The 22,875-nt window shown below is 45.1% G+C and overlaps 1 protein-coding gene across 13 annotated transcripts in view; it reads left to right on the top strand.

Annotated features, from left to right (window-relative positions):
• Positions 1 to 22,875, top strand: part of LOC139385015 (diacylglycerol kinase zeta-like) — a 124,968-nt gene that overhangs the window by 59,915 nt on the left and 42,178 nt on the right. For 3 of the 13 annotated variants that reach the window (XM_071129989.1, XM_071129986.1, XM_071129991.1), the window contains exons 2-14: positions 9,652 to 10,847; positions 11,449 to 11,557; positions 11,748 to 11,843; positions 13,154 to 13,231; positions 14,194 to 14,250; positions 16,816 to 16,884; positions 16,983 to 17,054; positions 19,414 to 19,530; positions 20,046 to 20,117; positions 20,927 to 21,022; positions 21,313 to 21,395; positions 21,852 to 21,912; positions 22,266 to 22,379. In XM_071129989.1, coding sequence (XP_070986090.1) covers positions 9,700 to 10,847; positions 11,449 to 11,557; positions 11,748 to 11,843; positions 13,154 to 13,231; positions 14,194 to 14,250; positions 16,816 to 16,884; positions 16,983 to 17,054; positions 19,414 to 19,530; positions 20,046 to 20,117; positions 20,927 to 21,022; positions 21,313 to 21,395; positions 21,852 to 21,912; positions 22,266 to 22,379 — 2,172 coding nt within the window. In that variant the 5' untranslated portion in view covers positions 9,652 to 9,699. Of the gene's footprint in view, positions 1 to 9,651; positions 10,848 to 11,448; positions 11,558 to 11,747; positions 11,844 to 13,153; positions 13,232 to 13,528; positions 13,586 to 14,193; positions 14,251 to 14,450; positions 14,535 to 16,815; positions 16,885 to 16,982; positions 17,055 to 19,413; positions 19,531 to 20,045; positions 20,118 to 20,926; positions 21,023 to 21,312; positions 21,396 to 21,851; positions 21,913 to 22,265; positions 22,380 to 22,875 lie in introns of all 13 variants that reach the window. The other 10 variants (XM_071129996.1, XM_071129994.1, XM_071129992.1 and 7 more) reach the window with 5 other exon arrangements.

Raw genomic sequence — 22,875 nt, 5'->3', positions numbered from 1 at the left:
TGTAAATATGAAAATATAATAAAGTATTTCAGAACGTGACCTACTGCTTGCATAACAATATCAGGCTGGGAAGAATTGACATTCGCAATTTCCCCCTATCTGCAAGCATGACCAATGGCATAACACCTTATTGATATGTAAACGTAACCAACCAATAGAAATACCAAAAAAATCAGATAAATGCACTGAGTGTACATAACATTAAGAACACCTTTCTAATATTGAGTTGCACCCCTTTTTGCCATCAGAACACCCTCGATTTGTCAGGGCATGGACTCTACAAGGTGTCGAAAGCATTCCACAGGGATGCTGGCCCATGTTGACTCCAATGCGTCCCACAGTTGTGTCAAGTTGGCTGGATGTCCTTTGGGTGGTGGACCATTCTTGATACACACGGGAAACTGTTGAATTAGGAAAAACCCAGCAGCGTTGCAGTTCTTGACACACTCAAACCGGTGCGCCTGGCACCTACTACCATACCCCGTTCAAAGGCACTTCAATCTTTTGTCTTGCCCATTCACCCTCTGAATGGCACACATACACAATCCCATGTCTCAGTTGTCTCAAGGCTTAAAACCTCTTCTCTCTACACTGACTCAAGTGGATTTAACAAGTGACATCAATAAGGGATTATAGATTTCACCTGGCCAGTCTATGTCATGGAAAAAGCAGGAGTTCATAATGTTTTGGACACTCAGTGTATAGGCATACTGACTGACTACTAAACTGGAGATTGGGGGATAACAATCAAATTGTGGTGAACAATAACCATCACTGATAGTGCTGTTTTAGTGCAAACTGCTGCCTTGAGCCATTGATCAGAGTTCAGCCCTGTGTTAATTATCCTGCCCTTTGTTGTCCTGTGCTGAGTGACACCACAGTATAGGGGAAAAGATTATGGACCAGGCCAGGCTTCTGCTCTTATCCTGGACCGATGGGTCACTGGTCCAGTCTGTCTGCCCATTCTGTCTAGTCTGTGAGAAACCTCAGTTGCCCTCTGCTACAGATGAGCAGTTGAAATTTCCCTCCATAAATTACAGTAGCCGGTGCTATTCGCCATGCTAGCTATGTTGACATGGCTGTGGAAATAGTGTGCTCTCTGAGCTCCCATCAGGCTGTGACAGCTAGCCAGGCTGTTCCAGTGCCTCCCTCCCTGTAGTGTTGTGCTGAAGCTCATTGAATGGATGTTTGTGTCAAGGGAGGGAGAGAGGAGACAGACCTATATAGGGATGGAGAGAGGAGACATGTAGAGCACAGAGCACTATGTTTGTGAAATCAGCCTACGGTGCGTCATTTCTGCAATCTGAATTATTCCTCTCCATATCTGTCAACTGACCTTCGGGCAATATTTCAGTTCACTGCACATCCATTATGTAAGGGTAGCTTAGTTATTTGACACTGTCCTAGAGGACGACCTAGCCTGGGAGAGTTATAGCAGTCTAGGTCAGGCATTTTCCCAGGGGCTTTCGAGGACACCTCCAAGTCTCCCTCTCCACAGGGGGATTTATCATCAAGACAAGTGCCCTCAGAGGATCTAAGGGAGTTGTGTCCACAGACGTGCCAAGATGGTGACATTTTACTTTTGATTACAGTGGGAGGAAAAGTATAAATTTATGGTCGTGCTTTAAGCTCCATTATCCTCATAACATTGGAGTGTTTACCAAACCGAGAGCAGCAGCATGAAGGCTTCATTCTTAACAGTCCCTATTATCACGCGCTATGCGACGCTGGAGGACCAAGAGCTCCATGGCAATTTTTTTCCTACTGACCTTTGTACGTTTTACATGTAAATATTTAGGATAAAACCGAATAACAGCTCAACTGTTTTTCTCTGCTGTCGCATCAACTTCTCCGCAGAAAGCAAAGTCAATAATCTACTAATTACTAAGAGTAAGACATTCTGACTCAACGTTGGGCTCACAGCAGAGTGACTTCATGTGCAGGTTGAATTTAGTTTTTTCTGTGCAAACAGTGCCTTAAGGCTGGGCTCGAGGCCTAAGGTCCATAACTGAGAATGGAAACAAAAACAGTCCTCTGTTTCTCAGGTTCGCTGGTAAACACACTGTAACCTAATTTATTTTATACTGACACTCCCTCTCGACTCCATTCTCTCACACCATTCTGTCAACATGGCTCAGGCTCACACTGAGCACAGCTCGCATACTGCACTGTACTGCTTCTTTGCAGGGACGTTTGAAAGCTACCACAGTGAGAGTGACTTAAAAAAAAAATTTTTTTACTGCATCTTTGGTTAATCCGTTTTGTGACATATTGAAACGTTAGAAAGGAGCGTCTTCATGGAAACAACTAAAAATATATATTTTTTTCCTGAACATTTCAGTGCACTTAAGATACGGTTCACGTTTAGGCTGCTTCTATCTGAGGGTACCTTAAATGGATTATTGTACGTTTGTTTGAAACTGATTTGGTGATTTAACAACTGCATTTGTGGAACCTTAATGGGGCAACTAATCACTTTCAGCTGATCGGGTCAATCCTAAGGCTATAGGCATGTGCAATGTATCACAGCAGCAGGCTTAACAAGACCCATTCAAATCTCCCTCCGTTCGAATAACATCACTCGACTGAGGGCCGTAACAAAGTCATAACATTTACAGTACAAATGTAGATGTGATTACACGTGTCACTGGCCACACAGGTAGTCCCCCTAGATGCAGCTAGTCTTGATGCAGCTTGGTTTGAGGCATGGCGCTTTGTTAGAATCTGGTACTGTCGATCTCCTTTACATTCGCCCCTGCGGTATTAATGCATTTAACAGACCAGGATGTCCAGATCGATCAGGAGCCGGAGCAGTGGGGGCACAAAACTTGGCCTGATGCCCATCCCTAACCCAGGCACATTGACCTGGATGATGGCGCCATGATACCGGCCTCATTGGAGCACGCCTCAGTAATCTAGAGGAACAGGTGGTTACCCGGCTCGGACTGGGTTGATGAGCTGGTGGGCTTATGCCTCAACCCAGCATGCACGGAGAGCTACCCTCCTATTGGTTTTCTCTCCAACCCCAGTTGTAACTAACTTGATTCAGCTTGACAACTGGCTAATTATTAGAATGAGCTACGCTATATTAGGGTTGGAGTGAAAAACCGACAGGACGGTAGCACTCCAGCACAGGGTTGGAGATGCCCTGGTCTATGGTCTAGGAGGGAGAGGTCTTTCTCTCTTTCTTTCCCCTCTCCCCACCCGTTCTCTCTCACTGGTGCACACACACTCTCTCCCGCTCTATCTGTGAGGCATAGCAGGAGGTAGTCTCTTTTGACTATTATCTGTGATGTGTACATGCGGAGCCTGGCGGGAGGCAGCAGCAGTGAGAGAGCAGCCAGGGGGATATAAACAGAGGGGGTGCTATAAATATCCCAGTACACTTCCTGTCCCACGTCATATACAGTTGAAGTCGGAAGTTTACATACACTTTGGTTGGAGTCATTAAAACTAGTTTTTCAACCACTCCACACATTTCTTGTTGACAAACTATAGTTTTGGCAAGTCGGTTAGGACATCTACTTTGTCCACGACACAAGTCATTTTAGGACATCTACTTTTTAGGACATCTACTGAAACAGGAAAGGGACTTTTCCAAACTGTTACCACAAAGTTAGAAGCACCGTATCATATATGCTGTAGCCGTCATTGGAACTAAGGGGCCTTGCCCGAACCATGAAAAACAGCCCCAGACAATTATTCCTCCTCCACCAAAAATGTACAGTTGGGACTATGCATTCGGGCAGGTAGTGTTTTCCTGACATCTGCCAAACCCAGATTTGTCAGTCAAACTGCCAGATGGTGAAGTGTGATTCATCACTCCAAAGAACACTTTTCCACTGCTACGGAGTCCAATGACGCGAGCTTTACACCACTCCAATCTACGCTTGGCATTGTGCATGGTGATCTTAGGCTTGTGTACGGCTGCTTGGCCATGGAAACCCATTTCATGAAGCTCCAGACAAACAGTTCTTGTGCTGACGTTGCTACCAGAGGCAGTTTGGAACTTGGTAGTGAGTGTTGCAACCAAGGACAGACTATCTTTATGTGGTTCAGCACTCGGCTGTCCCGTTCTGTGAGCTTGTGTGGCCTACCACTTCACGACTGAGCCGTTGTTGCCCCTAGACGTTTCCACTTCATAATAATAGCACTTACAGTTGACCGGGGAAGCTCTAGGAGGGCAAACAGTTGAGGAACTGACTTGTTGGAAAGGTGGCATCCTACAACAGCGCCACGTTGAAAGTCACTGAGTTCTTCAGTAAGACCATTTTACTACTAATGTTTGTCTATGTGAATTGCATGGCTGTGTGCTCAATTTTATACACCTATCAGCAATGGGTGTGGCTGAAATTGCCAAATCCGCTAATTTGAAGGCGTGTCCACATACATTTGTGTATATAGTGTATCTAGCTACCCACTAATCTTCCACAGAGTAGAGTAGATCCCCAGTTCCTCCACCCTCATCTGATTCTGGTTACCCATGTTGTCCCAGCAGTGTTGCTGTTAAAGGTAGACTGATATTGTGCACGCTATCCAGGTTAAGTGTCCAGTGTTAACACCACCGTCTGTGGTATTTGGGTAAATGTAAATTAGCACTTTGGATGGGGTTTTCCACCCCTCTTGTCACTTTGCCTCATTGAATATTTAGTTGAAATATATTTTTTATTTGATATACTTCACCTTTCTTTAACTATGCAAACCCTAACCAGGACGACACTGGGCCAATTGTGCGCCGCCCTATGGGACTCCCGATTACTGCCGGTTGTGATACAGCCCGTGATCGAACCAGGGTCTGTAGGGACGCCTCTAGTACTGCGATTTAAACACTGCTGCATTGAAGATAAATTCCAAGGAAGGACCAATGGGGGAAAAAACCTCAACCTAAAGTCTAAATATATACTCTGAATATAAAATGTAAATATATATTTAAATATCCCTGTCACTTTTGCATTCTATTCAAAGCTCCATACAAAGAGCCAACAATACCACACTGTAAGAGCCACAGCACAAGTACTAAAACCAACATCGTTTTCGAAGGATGTACGTGCATGTGGTAATGCTCTGTGGTTTAATTTGGGTTTATATTTACAATGGACCTATCCAGCTTTTGCCTGTACAATACAGTATGGCGTTTGGCATTATAACAGCTTCAAACACTGACTCCACTAGAGTACAGTATGTATACTTCAGCGATAAAAGCCCTCCAGACCCTGTTATACTACCTGTCCCAGTCACATACACTTCTGTATTATTCACAGTACCTTTTCATTTTTCGCTGCATTCCTCCATTTTACTTGCTAGGTATTTGAGGGAGTAAAGGTACTGTAGGTTTTTTTGTAACAACTGATGCTGGGTCAGTCTACACTCTGTAAGTCAAATTGTGTTAGTCACATGCGCCGAATACAACAGGTGGAGTAGACCTTACAGTGAAATGCTTACTTACGAGCCCCTAACCAAAAGTGCAGTTTTCAAAAAAATAAATATGGATAAGAATAAGAGATGGATAAATATGGATAAGATAAGAATAAAATTAACAAGTAATTAAAGAGCAGCAGTAAAAGAAATAACAATATATACAGGGGGGTGCCGGTACAGAGTCAATGTGCGGGGGCACCGGTTACTTGAGGGAGTATGTACATGTAGGTAGAGTTATTAAAGTGACTATGCATAGATTACAACAGAGAGTAGCGGGGGGGGGGGGGGGGGGGGGGGGGTGGTGTCTTATGGCTTGGGGGTAGAAGCTGTTTAGAAGCCTCTTGGACCTAGACTTGGCGCTCCGGTACCACTTGCCGTGCGGTAGCAGAGAGAACAGTCTATGACTAGGGTGGCTGGAGTCTGACCCCGCCTGGTGTAGAGGTAATGGATGGCAGGAAGCTTGGCCCCAGTGATGTACTGGGCCGTTCGCACTACCCTCTGTAGTGCCGTGCAGTCGGAGGCCGAGCAGTTGCCATACCAGGCAGTGATGCTCTCGATGTTGCAACTGTAGAACTTTTTGAGGATCAGATGACCCATGCCAAATCTTTTCAGTCTCCTGAGGGGTTATAGGTTTTGTCGTGTCCGCTTCACGACTGTCTTAGTGTGCTTGGACCATATTAGTTTGTTGGTGATGTGGACACCGAGGAACTTGAAACTCACAACCTGCTCCACTACAGCCCCGTCGATGAGAATGGGGGTGTCCTCGGTCCTCTTTTTCCTGTAGTCCACAATCATCTCCTTTGTCTCGATCACGTTGAGGGAGAGGTTGTTGTCCTGGCACCACACGGCCAGGTCTCTGACCTCCTCCCTATAGGCCGTCTCGTCGGTGATCAGGCCTACCACTGTTGTGTCATCGGCAAATAGAATGACGGTGTTGGAGCTGTGCCTGGCCGTGCAGGCAGGCATATCCCGATCCATATCAGGCAATGGGAAGAGCCTGTGACTAATTCATCTATCAGGGATGGAGTGCATAATGCAAACAGGATTGTGTGTGTAAGCCTATCTGTATTTATGTATTTTTGTTACGTGTGTGTATGGTACTGTGTGTGTCCCCCCCCCCCCCCACCGGATACATTGTATTTCAAATTGATTTGTTTGGGAGTCATCGTGACGGTGTTGTGCCATAGAAAACCCAATGCTTTAAAGCAATTCTATTCCACAGCGTGCACTCACTGTGACGCACATACATAACGCTAAATGCACACATTTGAGAGGATGTAGGCCTAGAGAGGCTAACATTTTTAATGTGTTGAGCTAATTGTTTTGGTAACCAATCTCTTTCCGTAACCCTGTTATCTATCTGTCAATCAAGCAGTTAGTATTTAACTCTTCATAGAGTTAGTGTGCAGAGCAAGGGGGGGGGGGGGGGGGGAGGAAATGATCAATCTAAAGGACTTGAGCACTTGTGTTGTGTTTAGAGCTTATCTTAGCCATGGAGTCGATACAGTGACACTGCCCTAGAAGTTTAATCATAGCCCCCTCTCAGGGGTTTCCTAAATGTATCTGTTGGCTACCGTACAGAATATTGTGACTACCTTGGCATAATAGTAAACATATGTCACTGTTTCTAGATAAAACCATTCAAGAACTGTACAGGACTTTGATGATATTTATCATAGATTCTGGAGCTGGGAAGTCAAAACGTGGCAAAGACCGTGTCTGTGGTTCTGTTTTGAAAGACTGTCGCATTTTCCCTGATTAATGATTTAAACGCTACTGTACGTGAATACAGCCACGTATGCTTGAGGCCTCAACCAGGTGACCTTTGACCCTGATTCCCAGAATGCTCCATGGGTGGGGGTGGGGGTGGGAAACCCAGACTGGGAATACACACAAAATATATGGTTCATATTAGAGCCAGAAACCCTGAGCTTCTAACATATTTGTTTAAAGGCTCAGTCCAGTCAAACAGGTGGTTTCCTATGTTTTGTATATACAGTATTTCCACACTGAGGTTGGAATAATACTGAAAATGATGATAATGCCCATTTAGTGTAAGCTGTTTGAAAAGACTGCCTGAAATGTTTTGATGGGATGGGGTTTTGGCCTGTCTGGTGACATATCAGGCAGTAAATTAGTTAATAAACCAATCAGAGCGTGTGTTCCAAACCTCTCTGCTAACAGCTAGTTTTCAATTTCCCCCTCCCCACTCAGACCACTCCCAAACAGTCCTAGCAGAATTCTTGCTTGAGAAATTGCTCTTGCTAAGAAGCTGTTTTTTTTTGTTCGTTTTTTTTTCTCAATTAAAATGTATTAAAAAAATCCCAGCCAGGTGCTTTAACATGGTATTGAGTAAAGGGTCTGAATACTTATGTAAATGTGATATATGTAGTTTTTTATATAAATTAGCAAACATTTCTAAAAACCAGTTTTTGCGTTGTCATTATGGGGTATTGTGTGCAGATTGAGGGGGAAAAAACAATTGAATCCATTTTTGAATAAGGCTGTAACCTAACAACGTGGAAAAAGTCAAGGGGTCTGAATACTTTCGGAAGGCACTGTAGATGTATGTGTAAAAACCCTACTATGAGTTATCAATAATTTACTGTATACAACTTTTTGAATGTCTACTTTACGTACTGCAGCTGTAAGACCTGTGGATGAATCCCTGCGCTTTAAAGCAAATGTTAAAATCATCTGCGACTGCCGTTAATCATTTTCTCACTAGGCCTTCTCTCATGTCTCTCTTCATGCTGCGTTACAGATGGATTAATGATGCTTGTGTGCCGGAAACAGTCTCTACTCAGCTTGGTCCTTTTATCCCCAGCCTTGGTCGTGCTTCTCTCCCCTCCACATCCCACCTCGCCCCACCCACGCTACCCTCTTGGCCATTTTTGTTATTACTTTACTTTCTGAATGTCTAATGAATTGAATAAGAAATGAGAAGGATCAAAGGCTCCTTTGGCAGGTTCTAGGAATCCATTCAGATTGAAATGAGGTGTGTGTGTGTGTGTGTGCGTGCGTGCGTGCGTGCGTGCGCGGTTTCTTTTATTTTTCAACGTCTCCCCTCCACAACCAGTCTTAATCACAAGAGAGGTAGATCGACATGAGAGTATCCATGACATGTATAATAGTTGAAAGGAAAATAAGCCTTTCTATGCCCTATACACATGACACACTTAATGGTTCATCCTCAACACTTCATTAACTAGGGCCTTGGATCTATCGGTCATAAACACTAAGCCTATCTTCTTCATTTGTGGTTCGCATTAGCTGTCTGCCACAGGATGTAAATAGACCCCGGGTCCCTGACGTTGTTGCTTGTCTTCAGCTTGAATCAAAGCATCGACAGGCTAATGCTGCTGAGCACTTCTACTACTTCTACACATGTCACTTCCTGTGAAGGGTATCTGTATCAGTCTGTATGTAATCAGAGAAGGAGGCTCTGGGTGATTATGATGGTCTGAGATCAGTAATACAGCAGCAGCTTGGCATCCTGTGGAGGTTGCCTGAGCCCTGCCCCACTTCTCTACATCACAACTGTGTGTGTAGACGGTGGTTTATGAATTCACAATTCAGATTGTGATATCTAAGTAAAGATGATCAGAACAATGACTTCCTTTATGAAGTTGATATCCACAATTCCCTTTCATTGTTGGCAGAGGGAAATGCGTTGAATGGAGTTGAGGTTACTGGATAACGACGCATTCTTTGGTTCTGTCAAGTGGCGTATCTGATGAGGTGATTGAACAGAATTTTAAAGGCGGTCGCTAAATATATCCTCTTGCTTTGTGCTGTAGTGGCGTCACAATGGCTATCATGTGATAGGTGACCTGGACTCGGCTCTACTTTCACCAGACAGAACACTACCGAGGTATAGCGTTACAGGTGGTGAGTTATTGAACCGGGGCAGCTGGTCACGTTGCTTGTACCGGAGAATGGAACTGTTATCACTCTAGATGCATTGACTAATGTCCCTTTGTAAGCAGGTTCAGTTACTGACAGTATCACTAGTCAGCCAATTGAGGTTGCTCTTTGAGCGTCTAGGCCCAGATTAGTCTCGTGTGTGCTTTACCTTCTCTGGCAGCAGTGTACGAGTTCAGACATTTCACCTTCAGCTTTTCCACACAGGGTGAAAAGAACAGTACTGCATCCCTATTGGTAAGAGTTGGATAGTGGCTTGTGTACAGTATTGAAGGTTTTGCTGACAGACTGATTTTTTTGTACCAACAGCCACTGCAGAGGGACATTGAAAAGGGAACCCACAAGCTGTGGGTTGCCATGGACACCTTTTTCCGCCGGCACTTTAGACTGAAAGGTGCGGAACAATGCCAATACAGGCGGCCTGGCGTGGCGGTGCCCACAAGCAAGGCTCGCCGGCGCTCCAGTGTAGGACTGCCCTCTGCTGGCCTGGTCCAACGTAGGCGCTCTAGTGTGGGACTGCCATTCACAGGTCCTGTGGGACGCAGAAGGTCCAGTGCAGGCCTGTCGCCGACTTCTCAATCCCAACGAAGACGTTCCAGTGTTGGCCTGCAGTCAGGTTATGTGGGCCGTAGAAGTTCCAGTGTGGGCTTGGCCTGCGCTGCTCACCAACAACGCAGGCGCTCCAGCGAGGTTCAGGGGTTACCCCACTGTTATTATGGAGGGGGGCAGCTAGTGAGGACCAGATACTACACCAGGCGACGCTCCAGCACCACCATGGCCTGTGTCAATCCCCGCTTCTCTGTCCGCCGCCGGCGAGCCGCCAAGCTCCGCACCATTGACACCCAACTGCTGGGGCCTTCCATGCTGCTGGCCAGCCTGGTCCAGATGAGTGCGGAGCAGCAGAGGGCACCAGGGGCGCAGGGCGGTGAGGGGGCATCAGGAGAGGGCACTGAGAGCTGCCCCTCCTCCTCGTGCTGCTCCGATTCGGAAGGGGACAGCTGCAGTCAGAGAGAGTGTAGCACCAGGTCGGAGGGCAGCGGGAGTGAACAAGAGGGGACTGAGGCATCATCATCATCATCATATCCAGAGGGAGAGAGGACGTCTCCATGGCAGGACTGGAATCAGGCTCATAGTATGGCAGCCTTGACGATGGAGAGCATCCAGTCCCGGCCTCTGATCCGCGCCCCGCGCTGCCTGCGCCGTAACTCCTCCCACCTGCTGCCGGCGGAGGCGGTGCACCGTAGCAGGGCGGCCTACGGTGTGCACGGGCACTACCGACGCTCCAGCCAGTTACGGAGGCCTTCCACCATCTCCAACAGCGCCTGGCAAGGCAGGCTAGTCCCCGCACCCAGCCGCAGGAGCTCTATAGTGGCCCGCCACTCCTCCCGTTCCCTGTATAGGAACTGTTCCGCTTGCTGGAAGCCCAGGGGCCGCAGGGAGTCCCTCAGCCCCCTGCAGGGCACCTACTATGACCCCCGCCTGGAGACTTGGAGTGGATTCGTCTCGTATGTAGACCCCCTACCTTCGCCTTGGTCACAGGCAATGCTTTTGTGTGTGTGTGTGTGTGTGTGTATTAGGGAAGTGTGGGGGGGGGCTTCAATGTCAGAATATACACATCCTGCCCTTCCAACCATACCAGCACTTCCTGGCTGAAGTGTTGATGTCAGTTAAGCAAGTGTTTGTGTTTAAGCCTGCTGCAGTATGTAACTACAAACTGGGAAATAGTTCATATTTTACACCAAACTCTGCTGACCTTTTGTGTTGCTGATATGTAAAGCTAGGAGTTTTGTTTAGTGACTCCTACAGCACCTTTCATGCAGGGTCTCAGTCACACAAACCTGTCAAATACCAAACCTAGACCTCTTGTGTACCTGGCTGCACATTGGCTCAACATTTCAAATGCTGTATATTGTTTGACGCCAGATGTACCATTTCATTATTCATCATGTGTGCTGGACCTCTCTCTTTGATCAGAGCCTACTTTGCTTCCATCAGGGGTGAAGAGTGGGTTTCCCCGTTAGGTTGTGATGCAGTATCCCACTGGGCGTGTCATCTCAATGATGCTATTGCAATCATTCAAAGGTGTTGCGTCTGTGTCATTTTCAGGAAGGCCATTGCTAAATCGGGTCTACAGCACCTGTCTGCCCAGCCCAGTGCCTCATCCCTGGCCAAGTTTGACCCAGACAGGGAGATCCGGAGCAGCTGTGACTGGACCGTAAGTGCAGCCTCTGGCCCAGCTCATTGATTTTGTACCCCATAATGAACTACATGCCCCTAATGAGTTTCAGAGTAGTGTACTTTGTTTACCCAGAAGTACTGTTTGGTAGTGGATTCTATGAGCTGAGATTTCCTATTTGTCAGGGTAAAAAAAAAAGAAGGGTGTATTTAATAGACTCTTCCTCCAGGAGAACGCCCTGTATGGGGAGCACATCTGGTTTGAGACCAATGTCTCTGGGGACTTCTGTTACGTCGGAGAGCAGCACTGCTTCGCCAAGACACTGGTGAGTGTGTGTGTGTGTGTGTGTGTGTGTGTGTGTGTGTGTGTGTGTGTGTGTGTGTGTGTGTGTGTGTGTGTGTGTGTGTGTGTGTGTGTGTGTGTGTGTGTGTGTGTGTGTGTGTGTGTGTGTGTGTGTGTGCAGCTAGCCCTGGCCCTGCCTGACATCACAAAGCCACAGATGCTTTGACAGGAACGAGCCCAGAGGAAGAGAGGAATGAACTGATTAGAGGAGATGTATTTGTAGTGCATCCCTAAAGCAAGAAGGGGGAGTATTAACTCCTTGTCACATTTGTTTTTCGTCCGTCAGTGGATGTTACTGTCCAGATGTATACCACCTGGTACCATACAGTACACTTCTAGAGAATGCAGATTGTATAGCTCTCTGCAACTGTAAACATTATAGTATGAGAAATGGTGCCATGTTATGAACATAAACGCTGTCTCTTCATTTTTTGGAGAACTGATGGGATTATAAAAAGGGTAACTGGGAAGAGAACCTGTAAAAATAAGCCCAATCTTCTTCTTTTTTCAGATGATGGAGATATGTTTTTTTCGATTGCATTATGTGTATGAGATTTAATTCTGACATCTACGGTGTGTGAAAAATATTTTGTTTTAATGCAATGCTCTGTACCAGAGATGTCAAACGCATTCCATAGAGTGTGCTGGTTTTAGTTTTTTCTGTTCAATTAAGACCTAGACAACCAGGTGAGGGGAGTTCCTTGCTAATTAGTGGCCTTATTTCATCAATCAAGTACAAGAGAGGTTTGAAAACCCGTAGACACTCGACCCTACGTGGAATGAGTTTGGCACCCCTTGTGTAGAGGCTCCCTCTGGTGTTCACACAACCATAACACACTTCACCTAAGAAGTACTGCTGCCATCTTGAGGGAGTTGCACCCATAGAGGTAGATAGAGGTCCCTTCTTTGCATCTGTGCCATATGGCTTCTGTGACCGCATGGGCAGTTCCATTGAGGTCTTTCTTCATTTTAAAGTAGTCAAGAGTGAATTTTGCCATCTGGAGTGTGTTGTCTGAACAGGTATAAAACCAAGGTTGGTAATTTACTGCCACCTGCAGTTAAGGAATGTTTTCTCAGGTGTATAATTCATTGGCTGATCCCTCCTGATCCCTCTTCAATGGCACTACCCATGCTAAAACAGGCTTTGGGGCACTAGAGCGGTCTATATACGTTTATGGTTGTACCCTTGAATTATCACGTTAAAAGAAAGTAATTTAATTCAGGAAGTTTTCATGTATTACTACGAGATGGGTCATTAAATAATATTCTCTCACTCATCTTTTGTCACCACAGCAAAAATCTGTAGCCCGAAAAAAGTGTGCAGCCTGCAAGATAGTGGTTCACACAATCTGCATAGAACAGCTAGAAAAGGTAAGTTTCAAGCCATTTTCCCAACCAATGCTTCACAAACTTTTCATCCGTTGAACTGTGATTTCACCTGGTTGCAGATAGATGTTAAATTATGTATTATCGCCAAAGTTGTGGAAATTAGTTGACAGCATGCGTACCAAGACAAAATTAGTTGAAAATGTTGAATCCCGAAAAAATACCGTAATATCAGCCTTTTCAGATGTTGTGTCTCAAGGAGACAAAATGTTTCCATCGCATCAGGTAAGATGAGATTGAAATGGTAGCCATGCCAACCTAACCCACCCTGCTCCTCTCCAGTTATTCGAGGCTACGCCCTATGAAGACAGCCTGCTTATCGAAGACCCCGCCTTTAGAGTGAGACACTCTGACCTCTCTCAGGATGCTATGGGATATAACTAGTGCTATAACTAGATCATACTCCTTCTCTAACCCTATCTCACTACGCTACCTGACCCATTGACCTCGCCCTCCAATGCTGCACTCTGATTGGGTCATTCTCTGGATAATCAAAGCTGTTTTCCAAATTGGGCTGCTTTGATTGGTTGGCGAATACATTAGGTTGCTTATTGCTAGAGATGTTCAGTTGCTGAATCTCCCTTTTTCCAAAATGTCTTTAACTTGTTCCCATAACTCTGCTAATCTGAGGGTTAGTTTATATCTATTGTTTATACTTTATCTGATGCCGTTATGGTGCTGTTATGGTGGAGGTAAAGGTGAAGAGCTGGTTGCGACACTGACATAGTAACACATATTGCACCACAGGTTTCCCTTTTCAGTAACAACTTCTAGGTGAACAAGAACTTCAGCATGTTCACTTTAACCTTATACCTCTCCCGTTGGCCCTTTTGGATTACTGATTCAGCATTCTATTTTGGTGCAGGGGTTTGTCTAACAACATATTGGAAACAGCGACCAAAAAAATAAATCCATGTTTGAAACCATTTGTTTTCTGTACCATGTAGATAAACTTTAGGTGTAAACCGTCATTCAGGGAATCGGGGTCTAGGAATATACGAGAGGTAAGTGCCAATACATTTTATTTCCATTTGATCAGCACGATCATGATACTCATGCTCATACTTTATTTTCACGCATTTTTCGTCTTCCTTTGCCTTTGTCTTGTCATTCTATGTGTCTGTCTCCTCTGTAACCCTTCCCTCTCCTCCTGTCCCTGCTTCCCTTTTTCCCCTTGACCTTCTCTCTTGACCTTTGACCTTAGCCAGTCCTCCAAAGACAAGGTGCTCTAAAGTGCCTCAGGCGGATGGCTAACTGCATGGCCACCCCTTTCCTGAGCCAGTCCCAGGTACCATCCCACCCAAACTCCTCAGATCACCCCAACCAAAAGCCACAGTTATGGGGGCAGTAGGAGAGTAATGCCTGACTAGTTGATGCCTGACTAATGATTTCAAAGACTGGGTAACCCCCATGTCCTATAGTCCTCCAGAGCTTGCTTTCGGTGTCCAAGTTAAAATCCCCTCATCATACATTCGCATTTTAAAATTGTAGTAATTTTCCAACAATCTTATCCAGAACGACCTACATTCATCTTAAGATGGCTATTTGAGACAACATATCACAATCGTGTCAAGTACATTTTCCCTCAACAAAGTATTCATCGGGCAAAGTCAGTGCTGGTGGGACAAGAAGTGTTTTCTGTGTGTGTTTTTTGAGGGGTGGGGGGTGTCGGAGGCGCCATACCTCTGACTGGGCTGAGCTGCCCTCCCGTAGTGATTATAGGGCCAAGAGACCAGAGGTGGCAGAACGGAGTGCTCAGGTTGGTATGTAGGGCTTGAACATAGTCTGAAGATAAAGAGGTGCAGTTCCCCTTGCTGGTCCGTAGCTTCGACCGGAAGCCAGTGGAGTGTGTGGAGGAGCAGGGTGACATGGGAGAACTTAGGAACGTTGAACACCAGGCGGGCTGCAGCATTCTGGATAAGTTGCAGGAGTTTGATGGCAATGTGGGGAGCCCAACCAACAGAGTTGCAGTAGTCTAGACGGGAGATGACAAGTGCCTCAATTAGGACATGCGCTGCTTCCTATGTGAAGAAATGTTGTACTCTACAGATGTTGTAGAGCATAAACCTGCAGGAGCGAGTCACTGCTTTGATGTTTTCAGAAAACGACAGGGTGTTGTCCAGGGTCACTCCAATGTTCTTTGCACTCTGGAAAGGGGACACCGTGGAGTTGTCAACCGTGATGGAGAGTTCTTGAAGTGGACAGGCCTTCCCAGGGAGGAAGAGCCATTTGGTCAAGCTTGAGCTTGAGCTTGAGGTGGTGGGTCGACATCCAAGCTGAGAAGTCTGACAGGCACACAGAAGATGCGTGTCACCACCTTGGTGTCAGAATGGGGAAAGGAGAAGAGAAGTTGAGTGTCATCCACATAGCAATGATAGGAGAGACCATGTGAGGATATGACGCCGCCGAGTGACTTTGTGTAAAGAAAAAAAGGACGGCCTAGAACCGAGCCCTGGGGGACACCAGTAGTGAGATCACGTGAAGCAGACACAGATCCTCTTCATCCCACTTGGTAGGAGTGACCTGCCAGGTAGGATGCAATCCAGGAGGGTGCAGAGCCTTAGACGCCCAACCCTAAGAGGGTGGAGAGGAGGATCTGATCATTCACGGTGCCAAAAGCACTGGAAAGATCTAAGAGGAGGAGAACAAAGGAGAGCGAGAGTCAGCTTAGTCAGAGCGGAGAGCCTCTGTGACACAGAGGAAAGCGGTCTCAGTTGAGTGAGCTGCCTTGAAGCCTGACTGGTTAGGGTAAAGAAGTTAGTTCTGATAGAAATAACCAGAGAGTTTGTCAGAGACAGCACGCTCAAATGTTTTGGAATGAAAAAATGAAGCGATACCGGTTTGTATTTTTTGACGTCAGAGGCCGAATGTTGGTTTCTTGAGGAGGGGAGCAACTCTGGCCATCTTGAAGTCAGAGAGGACGCAGCCAGGGATCAGGGAGTTGATGAGGGAAGTGAAAAATGGGAGAATGTCTCCAAAAATGATATGGTGAAGAGATGCTGGGATGTTGTCGGACGGCCGGACCTCAATCGTCGCAGGATTTCATCTAGAGAGAGCGGGGAGAAGGAGATCAAGGCATATGGTAGTGTGTGTGGGACCAGTGGACTGAGTGAAAGAGGAATGGATGTCGTAAAACCTTTTTTTTTTGCAAAGTCATACGCAGACAGTGAGGAGAGAGGTGAAGGATTAAGGAGGGAAGAGAAAGTGGAGAAGAGTTTCCCAGGTTTGGAGGTGGAAGCTTGAAATGTAGAGTGATAGGAAGCGGCTTTAGCAGTGGATACAAAGGAAGAGAAGTTAGAGAGGAGGGAGTGGAAGGATGATAGGTATTCCAGAAGTTTTGTTTTCTTCCATTTCTGTTCAGCTGTCCTATACACAATAAGTCCTATACACAATAATGTTCACTGTGTCTGGCCAAACCTCTGACATCGCTAATGATAAACTCAACACAAGCTTTCCCTGATCTCACTCACCATTGTCTACATGTACAAAAAAATTGGAAATCCACAGTATTTTAAATTGCGAATTTGTGAGTGAGTTGATTAATGTGTTTATGAACGTCGGTTTTCCAGCCCACCGTAGTGCGGCACCATTGGGTCCACCGGAGGCGCCAGGATGGGAAGTGTCGCCAGTGCGGGAAGGTGAGCATGGTTATAATATCAATTAATTCAACAATCTGATGAAACAAGTTTTTCTTGAGGGTACGTTACATCTTATATCTGATTTAATTTCTCTCCAGGGTTTCCAGCAGAAGTTTGCCTTTCATAGCAAAGAGATTGTGGCCATCAGCTGTTCATGGTGTAAACAGGCAGTAAGTTGGAAGGTTGATTGTACTGTACAGATGTAGGATCTTAATTTGACCAGTATTGTCGCAGCTACATAATCCTACAGCAATGTCACCTTGTCTGAGAGAGATTTTCATGTTTATCCAAACTTCACGCCAGGGTAAGCCTATATGAAACACAGCCCTTATTTTAAGTGTTTCTAAAATCCCCTACGGGAAAAATGACTGGTGGGAAAATGATTGGGACCATTTCCCTGTTTGACCGCTAGGTTTTTTGGGTATTATGACACATCCACTGTGGGGCTCTATTTGATATTTATATATGATTGATGTTATGTTTGTAAATTGGTCTATTGTAAATTCAGTCTATAACTGAGAAACCAATTTAAAATCTACTAATATTAGCTGGCCAAAATTAGGCTACATGAAAAGTGCAACACTGTTAATATACATTTAAAGTCGGAAGTTTATATACACTTAGGTTGGAGTCATTAAAACTAGTTTTTCAATCACTCCACAAATTTCTTGTTAACAAGCTATAGTTTTGGCAAGTCTGTTGAGACATCTAATTTGTGCATGACAAAAGTAATTTTTCCATCAATTGTTTACAGACAGATTATTTCACTTAATTCACTGTATCACAATTCCAGTGGGTCAGAAGTTTAAATACACTAAGTTGACTGTGCCTTTAAACAGCTTGGAAAATTTCAGAACATCATGTCATGGCTTTAGAAGCTTCTTATAAGATAATTTACATCATTTGAGTCAATTGGATGTGTACCTGTGAATGTATTTCAAGGCCTGCCTTCAAACTCAGTGCCTCTTTGCTTGACATCATGGGAAAATCAAAAGAAATCAGCCAAGACCTCAGAACATTTTTAGACCTCCACAAGTCTGGTTCATCCTTGGGAGCAATTTCCAAATGCCTGAAGGTACGACACTCATCTGTACAAACAATAGTACGCAAGTATAAACACCATGGGACCACGCAGCTGTCATACCGCTCAGGAAGGAGACTGTCTCCTAGTTCTGTCTCATAGAGATGAATGTACTTTGGTGCAAATCAGAACAACAGCAAAGGACCTTGTGAAGATGCTGGAGGAAACCGGTACAAAAGTATCTATATCCACAGTAAAATGAGTCCTATATCGAGATAACCCGAAAGGCCGCTCAGCAAGGAAGAAGCCACTGCTCCAAAACCGCCATAAAAAAGCCAGACTACGGTTTGCAACTGCATATGGCGACAAAGATTGTACTTTTTGGAGAAATGTCCTCTGGTCTGATGAAACAAAAATAGAACTGTTTGGCCATAATGACCATCATTATGTTTGGAGGAGAAAGGGGAGGCTTGCAAGCCGAAGAACATTGTGAAGCACGGGGGTGGCAGCATCATGTTGTGGGGGTGCTTTGCTGCAGGAGGGACTGGTGCACTTCACAAAATAGATGGCATCATGAGGCAGGAAATTTATGTGGATATATTGAAGCGACATCTCAAGACATCAGTCAGGAAGTTAAAGCTTGGTCGCAAATGGGTCTTCCAAATGGACAATGACCCAAGCATACTTCCAAAGTTGTGGCAAAAAGGCTTAAGGACAACAAAGTCAAGGTATTGGAGTGGCCATCACAAAGGCCGTACCTCATTCCTATGGAAACTTTGTGGGCAGAACTGAAAAAACGTGTGCGAACAAGGAGGCCTTACAAACCTGACTCAGTTTACACCAGCTCTGTCAGGAGGAATGGGCCAAAATTCACCCAACTTATTGTGGGACGCTTGTGGAAGGCTACCCGACACAATTGACCCAAGTTAAGCAATTTAAAGGCAATGCTACCAAATACTAATTGCGTGTATGTAAACCTCTCACCCACTGGGAATTTGATGAAAGAAATAAAAGCTGAAATAAATCATTCTCTCTACTATTATTCTGACATTTCACATTCTTAAAATAAAGTGGTGATCCTAACTGACCAAAGACAGGGCATTGTTACTAGGATTAAATGTCAGGAATTGTGAAAAACTGAGTTTAAATGTATTTGGCTAAGGTGTATGTAAACTTCCGACTTCAACTGTATATACTGTTTTCAGGGAATACATGTAAATCACGAGGCTCATCTGCATGGATGATGATGACTGTAGGATGACTGTGTGTCTGTATGCTTTATGCTTAATTGAGACATTTGTGTGAGTGTCTGTGTTGAATGACAACACTTCCAATGAATATGGATGTGTGTGATCACTGGTGTATTCACCCTCTGTAAAAGTTGTATGTATGTTTATGTGAGACAGTTGTGTGAGGGTCTGTGTTGAGTGTTTTAAATGAAGGATGTGTGTTGGTGTGTGTTGTGCTCACTGCTGCCACCCTTTCCTCTGTCCCTCTCCCTACTCTAGTATCACAACAAGGTGTCCTGCTTCATGCTGCAGCAGATCGAGGAGTCCTGCTCCCTGGGTGCTCATGCCTCTGTCATCGTACCCCCTACTTGGATCCTCCGGGTTCGCAGACCTCAGGTAAATTTTTTTTTTTTTTTTATGAATAAAATGTTGTTTTTTTTTAAATAGATGTATATTGTCACATGCACTGGATAGGTACAGTGAAATGTTGTTTTACAGTGTTGGCCGTAGTAGGTTGGTGCAAATGAAAGTTACGTGCCTTGCTCAAGGTCAAAGATTGTTCACCTTGTTGGCCCGGGTATTTGAACCAGCGACCTTTTTGAACCAACACTCTAACCGCTACGCTACCTGCCGCCCCGACAGTCACAAAATACACCGTCACACAATACACTTCCAAGTATTCAGATATTCACTGCCACCATGCGAGTTTACAACGTGCAATGGTATGCTTCCCCAAATACTTTGTGGTGCCATTGCACTGCGAAGCCAACAGAGGGTGGCAGTCATCCGTTAGTTTGAGCAGTCAACAGTTCTGATAGATTACAGTGTATTATTTACAGTTGATCAAATGCTGTTCCTTATATAAATGGAATATCAGCGTGACAGTTAATCCTCATGTGTTATTCTTTCAGACCTCACTAAAGTCGAGCAAAAAGAAAAAACGGACCTCGTTTAAGCGCAAGTCCAGCAAAAAGGGAGTAGAGGTGAGTTCATCATCCATTACAAATGGCATTTCCTACCGTTTGTAATGTGAGGAGACATACGTAACTAAAACGTCCTTTGCTGATTAGCCTGAGGGGCATCATTTCCATTTATACCGCATCTGTTGTGAACTGTTCAATTGGTTTTACATTGAAATATTATACATGAAGTACATACTTATGAAATGGTAGCGAAAAGGGCAATGTCAAACTAATGACGAGGTATTATCGATGTAGACAGTCTTGACCCTTATCAAATCACTGCTGACACAACCCAGCCAGGGACATAGGATGTGCTTGTCAATACATACTTCCTGGTGACATCCAGTGTCGAATACCATGGCTTGAATGCATTTACATGACAAGTGCATGTACAGAAATAATTCTCTCTCTTGTCTGGCCTTGCGTCGGTTAGCCAGCCCTCCAAAGACAAGGCGCTCTAAAGTGCTTCAGACGGAGCCAGTCCCAGGTACCATCCCACCCCAACTCCCCAGATCTCCCCAGAAACCACAGTTATGGAGACCGTATTGATCAATTCAACTGTGCACAGTGTTAGACAACTGTATACTCTTTGGCTATACTATGTCTCGTAGAGAGTAGGAAGTATCCACGCTGCATCAGCTCTATGCCATTTTCATTTTAGTTAATTTGGCATAATGTTACACGACTCTGACGCGATAGTTTGTAACAAAACATCAGTAAAAGCAGTTCTCCCCTTAGGAAACCAACACTGTACAATCAGTCTCTCATCTTTCACCTCTCTAAATCCATCCCTTTATTTCCTCTGCCCCTCTCCCTTCCTCTTTGTGCAGGAGGCGCGCTGGAAGCCCTTCATAGTTAGACCCATTCCCTCTCAGCTCATGAAGCCGCTGTTGGTGTTTGTCAACCCAAAGAGTGGGGGGAATCAGGTGAGAGACGTGCTGTCTGTGCTGGAGCTGTCAGTGCAGGCCCAGTGGGCCGAGGCCAACACCAGTCACAGGTGTAATCCCGACTGGTCTGTAAGCCGTCTGTGAGATGAAACACTGTCTGTGTCTTAAATAGTCTTTCAGCAGTCCAGTCATACCTCTCATACCTCACACATTTGTCTGGATCACTCAATAATATACTAGTCAGTTAATCAAATACTTCTTTATTATGATGATGATGATGATGATGATGATGAGGAACTGGTAGTAATTGTACTCCTACTCATTTTCAGGGAGCCAAGATTATCCAGTCGTTCATGTGGTACCTGAACCCTCGCCAAGTATTTGACCTGAGTCTGGGAGGACCCAAGGATGGGTAAGTTTCTCAAAAATAGCAGGTGTAAACTTTGTACTAGTGCCGACTTGATACTGACTCTGGCCCTTAAAAATAAATCTCATCATCATTACAAATAGGTCTTGGAGCTCTTCCATTACTCTGTGCTCACTGGCGCAGAGCTCCTTCTCATTAGATCTAATATATGTATGTATGTGTGTGTGTATATATATACATATCTCTCTCTCTCTCTCTGAACCAAAATAAGTCATTCTAATTCCAAGTATTATTTTGATATTCTTTTTTGCTCTTCCTATGGATACACTATGCTATTATTCTGTCTGCCCAGGAGCCATTTGTGGTGTAGGACTCCCCTTCACTGTGAATGCTGCCGATTTTAACTGAGTGTGGGAGACCTTCTTTAACAGGCTTGATACTGTGGACTGACTGTGACAGAAAACTAGAAGTTGATTTTGTCTCTTGCTCTGTCACTCCAAGGTTAGAAATGTACCGTAAGGTGCATAACCTGAGGATACTGGCATGCGGAGGGGATGGCACGGTGGGTAGAAACAACAGCAATGCCAACAGCAATCTTTTTAAGCAATACACAGACATTCCTGAACTATTTTAGCAGCAAACTTTACTTTGTGATCATTCAAATAACAGCACACAGTGTCTGGTGTTTTCCCTTAAAGGCATTTGACCCCATCTTAGTGATCTAAGCCCTGAACTTTGATGGTTATCCAAGTGATTGAACAGCAACACACACTATGCTGCAGGTGCAGTTTGTTAAGCTGTTCAAACATGTATTCCTTAAGCAAGGACAATAGCAATGTTTGGCATGTTGTTGAAGGGCACATCACATGATGTTTTTGATAATATGTCTGTTGTATGGTGTGTGTGTGTGTGTAGGTGGGTTGGATCCTGTCTGCTCTGGACCAGCTTCAACTGAACCCCCAGCCTGCAGTAGCCATCCTGCCTCTGGGGACAGGCAACGACCTGGCCAGGACCCTCAACTGGGGGGGTGTGAGTATCTCAACCATATCTGGACAACATATACACAGAGGAACACTTTTTTAAATATTGAGTTAGCAGCCCCCCCCCCCCCCTCTCTTTTTACCCTCAGAACAACCTCAATTACCTCAGGGCATGGACTCTACGAGGTGTTCCACAGGGATGCTGGCCCATGTTCACCTCAATGCTTCCCACAGTTGTGTCAAGTTGGCTAGATGTCCTTTGGGCGGTGAACCATTCTTGATACACACCGGAAACTGTTGAGCGTTATAAAATAAAAAAACAGCAGCGTTGCAGTTCTTGACACACTCAAACCTGTCTATACGTGCCCTCTGAATGGCACACATACACAGCCCATGTCTCAATTGTCTCGAGGCTTAAAAATCCTTCATTAACCCGGACTCCTCCCCTTCGCCTCCACTGATTTTGTAGTGGATTTAACAAGTGACACCAATAAGGGAGCACAGCTTTCACCTGGATTCACCTGGTCAATGGAAAGAGCAGGTGT

The sequence above is a fragment of the Oncorhynchus clarkii genome, chromosome 26 (genome assembly GCF_045791955.1).
Source record: "Oncorhynchus clarkii lewisi isolate Uvic-CL-2024 chromosome 26, UVic_Ocla_1.0, whole genome shotgun sequence".
Taxonomy (NCBI): Eukaryota; Metazoa; Chordata; class Actinopteri; order Salmoniformes; family Salmonidae; genus Oncorhynchus; species Oncorhynchus clarkii.
Note: the sequence above shows the minus strand (reverse complement) of the source record. Positions and strands in the feature narration are given on the sequence as shown.